This window comes from Anomalospiza imberbis, chromosome 28, assembly GCF_031753505.1.
Source record: "Anomalospiza imberbis isolate Cuckoo-Finch-1a 21T00152 chromosome 28, ASM3175350v1, whole genome shotgun sequence".
NCBI classification, from domain to species: Eukaryota; Metazoa; Chordata; class Aves; order Passeriformes; family Viduidae; genus Anomalospiza; species Anomalospiza imberbis.
The window spans coordinates 4,424,492-4,437,772 of NC_089708.1; the positions used below are offsets into that span (position 1 = coordinate 4,424,492).

Below are 13,281 nucleotides of genomic sequence, written 5' to 3' on the forward strand. Positions count from 1 at the left end.
ATAAAATAATAATAAAGTTCATTCCCGCTCTTCTTTCAGAGGAAAGGAGTTTCTCCTCTCCTTCTCCCATCCCACAAGGATTGAACACACACCACTGGGGGGAGGTTTACAGCCAGGGGGGCAGCCCTGGGCCCCTCCTGGAGCTCTTTATTGAGGCTGGGGTCTCTCCTGGGGCTCTTTATTGAGGCTGGGGGCAGCCTCAAGTCCCTCCTGGAGCTGTTTATGGGGCCGGGGGCTGCCCTGGGCCCCTCCTGGGGCTGTTTATGGGGCTGGGGGCAGCCTCAAGTCCCTCCTGGAGCTGTTTATGGGGCCGGGGGCTGCCCTGGGCCCCTCCTGGAGCTCTTCATGGGGCCGGGGGCTGCCCTGGGTCTCTCCTGGAGCTCTTCATGGGGCCAGGGGCTGCCCTGGGCCCCTCCTGGGGCTGTTTATGGGGCTGGGGGCAGCCTCAAGCCCCTCCTGGAGCTCTTCATGGGGCTGGGGGCTGCCCTGAGCCCCTCCTCGAGCTCTTCATGGGGCCGGGGGCAGCCTCAAGCCCCTCCTGGAGCTGTTTATGGGGCTGGGGGCTGCCCTGAGCCCCTCCTCGAGCTCTTCATGGGGCCGGGGGCAGCCTCAAGCCCCTCCTGGAGCTGTTTATGGGGCCGGGGGCTGCCCTGGGCCCCTCCTGGAGCTCTTCATGGGGCTGGGGGCTGCCCTGGGTCTCTCCTGGAGCTGTTTGTGGGGCTTGGGGCTGCCCTGGGTCTCTCCTGGAGCTGTGTGTGGGGCTGGGGGCTGCCCTGGGTCTCTCCTGGAGCTGTCTGTGGGGCTGGGGGCTGCCCTGGGTCTCTCCTGGAGCTGTTTGTGGGGCTGGGGGCTGCCCTGGGCCCCTCCTGGAGCTCTTCATGGGGCCAGGGGCTGCCCTGGGTCTCTCCTGGAGCTGTTTGTGGGGCTGGGGGCTGCCCTGGGCCCCTCCTGGAGCTCTTCATGGGGCCGGGGGCAGCCTCAAGCCCCTCCTGGAGCTGTGTGTGGGGCTGGGGGCTGCCCTGGGTCTCTCCTGGAGCTGTTTGTGGGGCTGGGGGCTGCCCTGGGCCCCTCCTGGAGCTCTTCATGGGGCTGGGGGCTGCCCTGGGTCTCTCCTGGAGCTGTTTGTGGGGCTGGGGGCTGCCCTGGGTCTCTCCTGGAGCTGTGTGTGGGGCTGGGGGCAGCCTCAAGCCCCTCCTGGAGCTGTTTGTGGGGCTGGGGGCTGCCCTGGGCCCCTCCTGGAGCTCTTCATGGGGCTGGGGGCTGCCCTCAGCCCCTCCTGGAGCTGTTTGTGGGGCTGGGGGCTGCCCTCAGCCCCTCCTGGAGCTGTGTGTGGGGCTGGGGGCTGCCCTGGGCCCCTCCTGGAGCTGTTTGTGGGGCTGGGGGCTGCCCTGGGTCTCTCCTGGAGCTGTGTGTGGGGCTGGGGGCTGCCCTGGGTCTCTCCTGGAGCTGTCTGTGGGGCTGGGGGCAGCCTCAAGCCCCTCCTGGAGCTGTGTGTGGGCCCGGGGCAGCCTCAGGCCTTGGGGGCCGAGGTGAAGATGCGCAGGCCGTGCATGTGCTTGATCTCCTCGCTCAGGGCCTGCAGGGCACGCGCGGCTCAGGGCCGGCTCCGGGCTCGGAGCCCCACGGGGTCCCTCTCCCGTTCCCTCCCACCCATTCCAGCTGCTCCCATCCCCTCTCCCTGCTCCCGTTCCCCGTCCCCTCTCCCCATCCCTCTCCCATTCCCCCTCTCCCTGTTCCCTCTCCTCCATCCCCTCTCTCCCCATTCCCTGTCCCTCTCCCATTCCCATTCCCTCTCCCCATTCCGTCCCTCTCTCCCTGTCCCTCTCTCCGTTCCCTCTCCCGTTCCCTGTCCTTCTCTCCCCGTTCCCTCTCCCCATTCCCCATTCCCTCTCCCCATACCCCATCCCCTCTCCTGTTCCCTGTCCCTCTCTCCCCGTTCCCACTCCCATTCCCTGTCCCTCTCTCCCCGTTCCTTGTCCCTCTCTCCCCCATTCCCGTTTCCTCTCCCCCATTCCCGTTCCCCATCCCCTCTCCCTGTTCCCTCTCCCCATTCCCCATTCCCTCTCCCCATACCCCATCCCCTCTCCTGTTCCCTGTCCCTCTCTCCCCGTTCCCTCTCCCCCATTCCCATTCCCTGTCCCTCTCTCCCCGTTCCCTCTCCCGTTCCCTGTCCCTCTCTCCCCGTTCCCTGTCCATCTCTCCCCCATTCCCGTTTCCTCTCCCCCATTCCCGTTCCCCGTCCCCTCTCCCCATTCCCCATTCCCCATCCCCTCTCCCCATCCCCTCTCCTGTTCCCTGTCCCTCTCTCCCTGTCCCTCTCTCCCCGTTCCCTGTCCCTCTCTCCCCGTTCCCACTCCCATTCCCTGTCCCTCTCTCCCCGTTCCTTGTCCCTCTCTCCCCCATTCTCGTTTCCTCTCCCCCATTCCCGTTTCCCATCCCCTCTCCCTGTTCCCTCTCCCCATACCCCATCCCCTCTCCTGTTCCCTGTCCCTCTCTCCCCGTTCCCTCTCCCCCATTCCCGTTCCCTGTCCCTCTCTCCTGTTCCCATTCCCGTTCCCTGTCCCTCTTTCCCCATTCCCTCTCCCCCATTCCCGTTCCCTGTCCCTCTCTCCCCATTCCCCCATTCCCGTTCCCTGTCCCTCTGTCCCCGTTCCCTGTCCCTCTCTCCCCGTTCCCTCTCCCCCATTCCCGTTCCCTGTCCCTCTCTCCCCGTTCCCTCTCCCCCATTCCCGTTCCCTGTCCCTCTCCCCCGTTCCCTGTCCCTCTCTCCCCGTTCCCTCTCCCCCATTCCCGTTCCCTGTCCCTCTCTCCCCGTTCCCTCTCCCCCATTCCCGTTCCCTGTCCCTCTCTCCCCGTTCCCTCTCCCCCATTCCCGTTCCCTGTCCCTCTCTCCCCATTCCCTCTCCCCCATTCCCGTTCCCTGTCCCTCTCCCCCGTTCCCTGTCCCTCTCTCCCCGTTCCCTCTCCCCCATTCCCGTTCCCGTTCCCTCTCTCCCCGTTCCCCGTCCTCTCTCCCCGTTCCCTCTCCCTCTCTCCCCGTTCCCGTTCCCTCTCTCCCCGTTCCCCGTCCCCTCTCCCCGTGCCCCACACCTGTGTCACCATCTGGTGCTGCTGCACCGGCCGCTTCTCCCGGAACTCCTCCGACTCCACGTGGATCTCGTACATGGCGCCGCAGCCTCCTGGCGACCCGGCCCAATTAATTAACGCCAATTAACGCCAGTTAGCATCAATTAACGTCAGTTCAAGTCAAGGCTTGAGCACCCTCCCCCTCCTGCCCTGTCTGGTGTTCCCCACGGCCCAGGGGGGGCTGGAGACTGACCGGGCTCCCCACTAAAAACCGGGCTTAGGGCAACCAAGAGCGGGTTTAGGAGCACAAAAACCGGGCTTAGGGCAACCAAGAGCGGGTTTAGGAGCACAAAGAGCCGGTTTAGGAGCACCAAGAGCAGGTTTAAGGCTACAAAGAGCTGGTTTGGGGCTACAAAGAGCGGGCTTAGGAGCACCAAGAGCAGGTTTGGAAGCACAAAGAGCGGGTTTAGGATCACCAGGAGCAGGTTTAGGATCACCAGAAGCGGGTTTAGGATCACCAGGAGCAGGTTTAGGAGCACCAGGAGCGGGTTTAGGAGCACCAGGAGCGGGTTTAGGAGCACCAGGAGCGGGATAAGGATCACCAGGAGCAGATTTAGGATCACCAGGAGCAGGTTTAGGATCACCAGAAGCGGGATTAGGAGCACCAGGAGCAGGTTTGGAAGCACAAAGAGCAGGTTTAGGAGCACCTGGAGCGGGTTTAGGAGCACCAGGAGCAGGTTTGGAACCACAAAGAGCAGGTTTAGGAGCACCTGGAGCGGGTTTAGGAGCACCAGGAGCAGGTTTGGAAGCACAAAGAGCAGGTTTAGGATCACCAGGAGCAGGTTTAGGAGCACCAGGAGCGGGTTTAGGAGCACCAGGAGCGGGTTTAGGAGCTCCTGGAGCTGTTCCGTACCTGAGATATCCACGACCTTGATGGCCGAGGCCCGCGGGAACTTCTCCCGCAGCAGCCGGGCCAGGCGCGACTCCCCGTCCGTCCCGGAGGCCAAACCCCGCCAGGAGCGGCAGCGCAGCCAGAGCTGGGGGGAAACGGCCCTGAGAGACCCGGGGGGACCCCGAAACAGCCCCGGGAACGCGGCAGGGAGGGACGGGACGGGACGGGAAAGCTGCCGGTACTGGAGCGGGCACAAGAAGCTGCGGAGAACCGGGAGATGGGGGCGAACCGGAGCTGCCCTCACCGGGGGAGCGGCCGGGGGGGGTTACCTGTGCCTGGGGGACAGCGGGAGGAGCGGAAGCACCGGGAGCGGTACCAGGAAAGAGGGAACACCGGGAGAGGGCGGGGAAGCGGGCCCGGACACCGGGAGGGGGCGCGGGCCGCGCTTACCGGCACCGGGGGGACACAGGGAAGGGGACACGGGGAAAGGGACACGGGGGATACGGGGACAGGGACCGGGGACAAGGACCGGGGGACAAAGGGAAGGGGACACGGGGACAGGGACACGGGGACAGGGACCGGAGAACACGGGACAGGGACACGGGGACAGGGACCGGAGACACGGGGACAGGGACACGGGGGATACGGGGACAAGGACCGGGGGACACGGGGACAGGGACCGGGGGACACGGGGACAGGGACCGGGGGACACGGGGACAGGGACACGGGGACAGGGACCGGGGACCGGGGACAAGGACCGGGGGACACAGGGAAGGGGACACGGGGACAGGGACCGGGGGACACGGGGACAGGGACCGGGGACAGGGACCGGGAGACACGGGGACAGGGACCGGGGGACACGGGGACAGGGACACGGGGACAGGGACCGGGGACCGGGGACAAGGACCGGGGGACACAGGGAAGGGGACACGGGGACAGGGACCGGGGGACACGGGGACAGGGACATGGGGACAGGGACCGGGGACCGGGGACAAGGACAGGGGGGAACGGGGAGAGGGACCGGGGGACACGGGGACAGGGACACGGGGACAGGGACACGGGGGACACGGGGACAGGGACACGGGGACAGGGACCGGGGGACACGGGGACAGGGACACGGGGACAGGGACCGGGGGACACGGGGACAGGGACACGGGGACAGGGACCGGGGGACACGGGGACAGGGACATGGGGACAGGGACCGGGAGACACGGGGACAGGGACCGGGGACAGGGACCGGGGGACACGGGGACAGGGACACGGGGGACACGGGGACGGAGACCGGGAGAAACGGGGACAGGGACACGGGGACAGGGACCGGGAGACACGGGGACAGGGACACGGGGACGGAGACCGGGGGACACGGGGACAAGGACCGGGGGAACGGGGAGAGGGACACGGGGACAGGGACAAGGGGACAAGGGAACAGGGACCGGGGGACACGGGCACAGGGGCACAGGGACACGGGGACAGGGACAAGGGGACAAGGGAACAGGGACCGGGGGACACGGGGACAGGGGCACAGGGACCCGGGGACTGACGGGCACTCACCGGGCCGCGGCTCAGCCCCGCCGCCGCCATGCCGGGGGGCGCGCCGGGGTCACCTCCGCCTCAGCCAATCAGAGGGCGCGGCTGGCAAAAGGGGCGGGGCCAGCGCTGCGCCGCTCGAGCGCCGCCTGGTGGCTCGGAGGAGCACGGCATGGCGCCCGATGGCCCCACAAAGGATCCCGAGCTGAGCCCCAAAATAACAACAACTGACCCCAAAAACCCACAATTGACCCCAAAAAAAACCCAACTGAGACCAAAAAATAACCACAACTGAGACCAAAAAATACCCCCAGCTGAGCCCCAAAAAAATAACCACAACTGACCCCAAAAAAACCACAACTGAGCCCAAAAAAACCAACTGAGCCCAAAAAAACCCAACTGAGACCAAAAAATAACCACAACTGAGACCAAAAAATACCCCCAACTGACCCAAAAAATAACCACAACTGAGCCCCAAAAAAATAACCACAACTGACCCAAAAAAAACCACAACTGAGCCCAAAAAATAACCACAACTGACCCCAAAAAAACCCAACTGACCCCCAAAAAAAACCCAACTGAGCCCAAAAAATAACCACCACTGAGCCCAAAAAAACCACAACTGAGCCCAAAAAAAAAACCCAACTGAGACCAAAAAATACCCCCAACTGACCCCAAAAAATACCCACAACTGAGCCCCAAAAAAATAACCACAACTGACCCAAAAAAAACCACAACTGAGCCCAAAAAATACCCCCAGCTCAGCCCAAAAAGCCCCAACTGACCCCCAAAAAAACCTTCCTGACCCCAAAACCCTCCCTGACCCAAACCCCCCCCCCGTCCCCACAAAAACCCCCTGACCCCACAAAACCCCCCCGACCCCCAAAAAAACCCATCCTGACCCCCAAAAAACCCCTCCTGACCCCACAAAAGGCCCCTCCTGCCCCCCTCAATTCCCCTATCCGGGGTCCCATCCCGACCCCCAAAAGAATCCCAAAAGGATCCCATCCCCCTCTCATCCCATAGATGGAGACTCCATCCTGATCCCCCCCAAAAGGACCCCAATTCTGCTCTGCCCCCACTCCCCACACCCAGAGCCCCCAGCCCCAAAAACCCCCAAAACCCAATCCTGCCCCAATTCCCACACCCAGACCCCCCAATCCCAAAAACCCCAACCCCAAAAACCCCCCAAACCCAATCCTGCCCCAATTCCCACACCCAGACCCCCCAATCCCAAAACCTCAATCCCAAAAACCCAAAAAACCAAACCAAACCCAAACCCAAAAACCCAAAAACCAAAAAAACCAAACCCAAAACCCCCAGCCCTCAAAACCTAAATCCCAAAAATACCAACCCCCAAAACCCCAAGACTCCAATCCCCCAAAACCCAATCCTGCCCCAATTCCCACACCCAGACCCCCCAATCCCAAAAACCCCAACCCCAAAAACCCCCAAAACCCAATCCTGCCCCAATTCCCACACCCAGACCCCCCAATCCCAAAAACCCCAACCCCAAAAACCCCCAAAACCCAATCCTGCCCCAATTCCCACACCCAGACCCCCCAATCCCAAAACCTCAATCCCAAAAACCCAAAAAACCCCAAAACCCCCAGCCCTCAAAACCTAAATCCCTAAAATACCAACCCCCAAAACCCCAAGACTCCAATCCCCCAAAACCCAATCCTGCCCCAATTCCCACACCCAGACCCCCCAATCCCAAAAACCCCAACCCCAAAAACCCCCAAAACCCAATCCTGCCCCAATTCCCACACCCAGAGCCCCCAGTCCCAAAACCTCAATCCCAAAAACCCCCAAAACCCAATCCTGCCCCAATTCCCACACCCAGACCCCCAACCCCAAAAACCCCAACCCCAAAACCCCCCAAAACCCAATCCTGCCCCAATTCCCACACCCAGACCCCCCCAATCCCAAAACCTCACTCCCAAAAACCCCAAAAATCCCAAAACCCCCAACCCCCAAAACCCCAATCCCAAAAATACCAACCCCCAAAACCCCGATCCCACAAACCCCAATCCTGCCCCCAATTCCCACATGCAGACCCCCCAATCCCAAAACCCCAGCCCTGAAAACCTCAATCCCAAAATCCCAACCTCAAAAACCCCAAAAATCCCAAAACCCCCAATCCCCAAAACCCCAAAAATCCCAAAACACCCAATCCCAAAAATACCAGCCCCCAAAACCCCCAAAAACCCCAATCCCGCAGGAATTGCAGCCGAGTCTCGTGTTGAGTGCAAAAAATAAATATAAAATTTATTAAAACACCCACAATATTTTAAAGGTATCGGGAATAATAACACAGCCCAACTCAGAATAAAATACAAATTAAAAATAAACAACAACAGAACAAAAAGAAAACCCCAAAAAAACAAAACCAAAACCGGAGGGGAGGATCCGAACTTGCGATTTTTAGGAATCCTAAAAAATAAATTTATTGAAACACTGGGGGAAAGAAAAGGAGGGAAAAGGGGGAAAACAACACAAAGAGAAAAAGGGAAAACGATACAAAATAAAATTATCGGCATCAATTTCCTGTCCTAGGAGTATCTACAGTTTAATTACATGTTAATTAATTCATTAATTAATTAATCCTATTGCCTTGAGACGTGGGAAAAAATTCTACCGCTCCTCGATCCGCCCCGAAAACTTCATTTCAAGTAACCCCAGTGCGAGCCCAGCCAGAAATCCTAAAGGGAATTTGGGACGCCCCCGCGGTGCCTCCCCCGCAGCTGCCGCCGTCCCAGAAAAACCCCAAACAGCGCCGGAACACCCCGGAAAAATCCCCAAAAAATCCCAAAATAAACCCCAAAATGCATCCCAAAAAATCCCAAAATAAACCCCAAACAGCGCCGGAACACCCCGGAAAAATCCCCAAAAAATCCCAAAATAAACCCCAAAATAAACCCCAAACAGCGCCGGAACACCCCGGAAAAATCCCCAAAAAATCCCAAAATAAACCCCAAACAGTGCCGGAACACCCCGGAAAAATCCCAAAATAAATCCCAAAATAAATTCCAAAATAAATCCCAAAATATCCCAAAATAAACCCCAAACAGCGCCGGAACACCCCGGAAAAATCCCCAAAAAATCCCAAAATAAATCCCAAAATAAACCCCAAAATAAACCCCAAACAGTGCCGGAACACCCCGGAAAAATCCCAAAATAAATCCCAAAATAAATCCCAAAATAAATCCCAAATAAATCCCAAAATAAACCCCAAAATAAATCCCATAGTAAACTCCAAACAGCGCCGGAACACCACGGAAAAACCCCCAAAAAATCCCAAAATAAATCCCAAAAAAAATCCCAAAATAAACCCCAAAATAAACCGCAAACAGCGCGGGAACACCCCGGAAAAATCCCCAAAAAATCCCAAAATATATCCCAAAATAAATCCCAAAAAATCCCAAAATAAACCCCAAACAGTGCCGGAACACCCCGGAAAAATCCCAAAATAAATCCCAAAATAAATCCCAAAGTAAACCCCAAAATAAATCCCAAAATAAACCCCGAAATAAATCCCAAAATAAACCCCAAACAGTGCCAGAACACCCCGGAAAAATCCCCAAAAAATCCCAAAATAAATCCCAAAATAAACCCCAAACAGCGCCGGAACACCCCAGAAAAATCCCAAAAAAATCCCAAAATAAATCCCAAAATAAATCCCAAAATAAATCCCAAAATAAATCCCAAAATAAACCCCAAACAGCGCCGGAACACCCTGGAAAAATCCCCAAAAAATCCCAAAAAAATCCCAAAATAAATCCCAAATAATGCTGGAACAGCCCAAAATAAATCCCAAAAAGCACTGGAACACCCCCCCCAAAAAAAATCCCCCAAAATATCCCAAAAAATCAATAAAAAATCCCAATAAAATCCCAAAAGCGCCAGAACAGCCGCCCCGCCTCCGGCCAAATTCCCAAATCCCACAAGAAACGCGCTCGGGTTGTCAATTTGGAATTGCCACGGTGCAAAAAAATAAAATAAAATAAAATAAAATAAAATAAAATAAAATAAAATAAAATAAAAAAAAAATTTAAAAAATTAAAAATAAAATAAAAATTTTAAAAATCCAAATAAAAAAAATAGAATTTCCAAATAAAATACAATAAAATAAAATTAAATTTCCAAAATAAAAGAAATTTAAAAAAAAATAGAAATTAAAAAAAATTTAAAAATCAAAATAAAATAAAATTTCTAAAATAAAATCAAAATTAAAAAAAAAATAATTTCCAAAAGAAAAGATAAAATAATAAAAAAAACCCCAATTTCCAAATAAAATGAAATGAAATAAAATGAAATAAAATGAAATATAAATAAAATAAAATGAAATAAAATTAAAATTAAATGAAATAAAATAAAATTAAATGAAATAAAATAAAATTAAATGAAATAAAATTAAAATTAAATGAAATGAAATAAAATTAAATTAAAATAAAATGAAATAAAATAAAATAAAATACAAATTTCCAAAATACAAATTCCCACGCACCCACAAACCCTCCTCGCTCCCGGAACCCAAATGAGGAAATTGCGGCGGGGTCGAAAATCCCTGAAGGAGGCGCAGAAATGGGGAAAAACCCGGGCGGAAAAGGGAAAAGGAGGGAAATGGAGGAGGAAACCCCGAAAGGATCCCGGATCCCGGAAATGCGGGAAAGGATCCCGGAAATGCGGGGAAAAGGATCCCGGAAATGCGGGGAAAAGGATCCCAGAAATGCGGGAAGGGATCCCGGAAATGCGGGAAGGGATCCCGGAAATGCGAGAAAGGATCCCAGAAATGCGGGAAAGGATCTTGGGAATGCGGGAAGGGATCCCTGATCCTGGAAATGCAGGGAAAAGGATCCCTGATCCCAGAAGTTCAGGAAGGGATCTTGGAAATTTGGGAAAGGATCCCAGAAATGCGGGAAAGGATCTTGGGAATGCGGGAAAGGATCCCTGATCCCAGAAATGTGGGAAAGGATCCCAGAAATGCAGGAAGGGATCCCTGATCCTGGAAATGCAGGGAAAAGGATCCCTGATCCCAGAAGTTCAGGAAACGATCTTGGAAATTTGGGAAAGGATCCCAGAAATGTGGGAAAGGATCTTGGGAATGCGGGAAAGGATCTCGGGAATGCGGGAAAGGATCCCAGAAATGCGGGAAGGGATCCCTGATCCTGGAAATGCAGGGAAAAGAATCCCTGATCCCAGAAATGCGGGAAAGGATCTTGGAAATTTGGGAAAGGATCCCAGAAATGCGGGAAAGGATCTTGGAAATTTGGGAAAGGATCCCAGAAATGCGGGAAAGGATCTTGGAAATTTGGGAAAGGATCCCAGAAATGCGGGAAAGGATCTTGGAAATTTGGGAAAGGATCCCAGAAATGCGGGAAAGGATCCCTGATCCCGGAGAAGCTGCACCCGGGGCTGGGGCTGAGGTATCTGCTGGGGGGCGCGGGGGGGAAGTAGCACCAAGAAACCCCAAAAAAAGGAAAATCAACCCAAAAAAGGGGAAGGGGAAAAGAAAGAGATGGGAGGAGCCGGGGAGAGCGAGGAGCTGCAGGAGCCTGGACAGGGCTGGACACGGGATGGACGCGGGATGGACACGGGATGGACACGGGATGGACACCGAGATGGACACAGGATGGACACGGGATGGACACGGGATGGACACCAGGATGGACACCAGGATGGACACGGGATGGACACGGGATGGACACCAGGATGAACATTAGATGGACATGGTGATGGACACAGAGATGGACACAGGGATGGATGCAGTGATGGACACAGAGATGGACATGGGATGGACATGGGATGGACACAGGGATGGACATGGGATGGACATGGGATGGACATGGGATGGACACGGTGACGGACACAAGGATGGACACGGGATGGACACAGGGATGGATGCAGTGATGGACACGGTGATGGACACAGAGATGGACACAGGGATGGATGCAGTGATGGACACAGAGATGGACATAGGATGGACATGGGATGGACACAGGGATGGACACGGTGATGGACACAGGGATGGACATGGGATGGACACAGGGATGGACACAGGGATGGACATGGGATGGACACAGGGATGGATGCAGTGATGGACACGGGATGGACACAGGGATGGACACGGGATGGACACAGGGATGGACATGGGATGGACACAGGGATGGATGCAGTGATGGACACGGTGACGGACACAGGGATGGATGCAGTGATGGACACGGTGACGGACACAGGGATGGACATGGGATGGACACAGGGATGGATGCAGTGATGGACACGGGATGGACACAGGGATGGATGCAGTGATGGACACGGTGACGGACACAGGGATGGACATGGGATGGACACAGGGATGGATGCAGTGATGGACACGGGATGGACACAGGGATGGACATGGGATGGACACGGTGACGGACACAAGGATGGACACAGGGATGGACACAGGGATGGATGCAGTGATGGACACGGTGACGGACACAGGGATTGACATGGGGCTGGCGCGGCGCTGAGCACCAGGAGTGCAAGGTTGGCTGCTCAAGGTTGGTGCTGAAGGGGAGCAGCGCCAGGACCGGGCCCGGCCGGGCGGTGCCATGGGGGTGCCTGGTGCCCGAGCAGCACTGAGCTGTGCGCCATGCCCGTGCAGTGTGGGCAACCACAGTGTCCACGCTCTGGGCAACCACCGTGTCCATGCTCCATGCCCGTGCAGGGTGGGCAACCACCGTGTCCGTGTTCTGTGCCCATCCATCATATCCATGCTCCGTGTCCGAGCACTGTCCATGCTCTGGGCAACCACCGTGTCCATGCTCGGCCCAACCATCATGTCCACGCTCCATGTCTGAGCACCATGTCCATGCTCCATGCCCAACCACCGTGTCCAAGCACTGTGTTCACACACCGTGCCCAAGCACCACCATGGAGCACCACGCTCAAGCACCATGTCCACAGCACGTGGTCAAATCACATCGTGGCCGAGCACCACGGCCATGGGCCGTGTCCAAGCACCACGGCCGAGCACGGGTCCAGGAACCATGGCCAAGCACCGAGTCGAGTCCAAGCACCAAGCAGAGCACCCGTGTCCATGTGCCACGTCTGAGCACTGTGTCCACCCACCATACCCGAGCACCACGTCCACAGTGCATGGCCAAGCACCAATGTCCACTCACCATGTCCAAGCATCAATGTCCAGCATGTCTGAGCACCAATATCCATGCACCATGTCCAAGCACCGTGCCCACTCACCACATCTGGGCACCAATGTCCATGAACCATGTCCACACACCATGTCTGAGCACCAATGTCCACACACCACGTCTGAGCACCAATGCCCATGAACCATGTCCAAGCACCAGGTCCGAGCACTGTGGTCAAGCACTGTCCACACATCATGTCCACACAGTATGGCTGAGCACCACGTCCATGGTGCATGGCTGAGCACCATGCCCGAGCACCATGTCCATGCACCATGTCCACGCACCACGTCCGAGAACCATGTCCGAGCACTGCGGTCAAGCACCACGTCCATGCACCATGTCCATGCACCATGTCCGAGCACCACAGCAGAGCACCGCGTCCATGCACCAAGTCCAAGCACCAAACACAGCACCATGTCCACGCACCACGTCCGAGCACCGTGCCTGAGCACCGTGTCCACGATGCGTGTCCAAGCACCACGTCCAAGCACCGCAGTTGAGCACCATGTCCGAGCACCACGTCCGAGCATCATGTCCATCATGTGTGGCCAAGCAGTGGGACCGAGCACCACGTCCAAGCACCATGTCCAAGCACCACGT

The 13,281-nt window shown here is 56.4% G+C and overlaps 1 protein-coding gene across 1 annotated transcript; it reads right to left on the minus strand.

The window, feature by feature from the left end:
• Positions 1–1,494: 1,494 nt before the first annotated feature.
• Positions 1,495–5,593, minus strand: BOLA3 (bolA family member 3). Its single transcript, XM_068174390.1, has 4 exons — positions 5,510–5,593; positions 3,980–4,103; positions 3,091–3,179; positions 1,495–1,576 (listed from the first exon to the last, which is right to left on the minus strand). Exons 1-4 carry the CDS (start codon positions 5,537–5,539, stop codon positions 1,511–1,513), a joined length of 309 nt encoding a protein of 102 aa, XP_068030491.1. The 5' UTR covers positions 5,540–5,593; the 3' UTR covers positions 1,495–1,510.
• Positions 5,594–13,281: the final 7,688 nt, after the last annotated feature.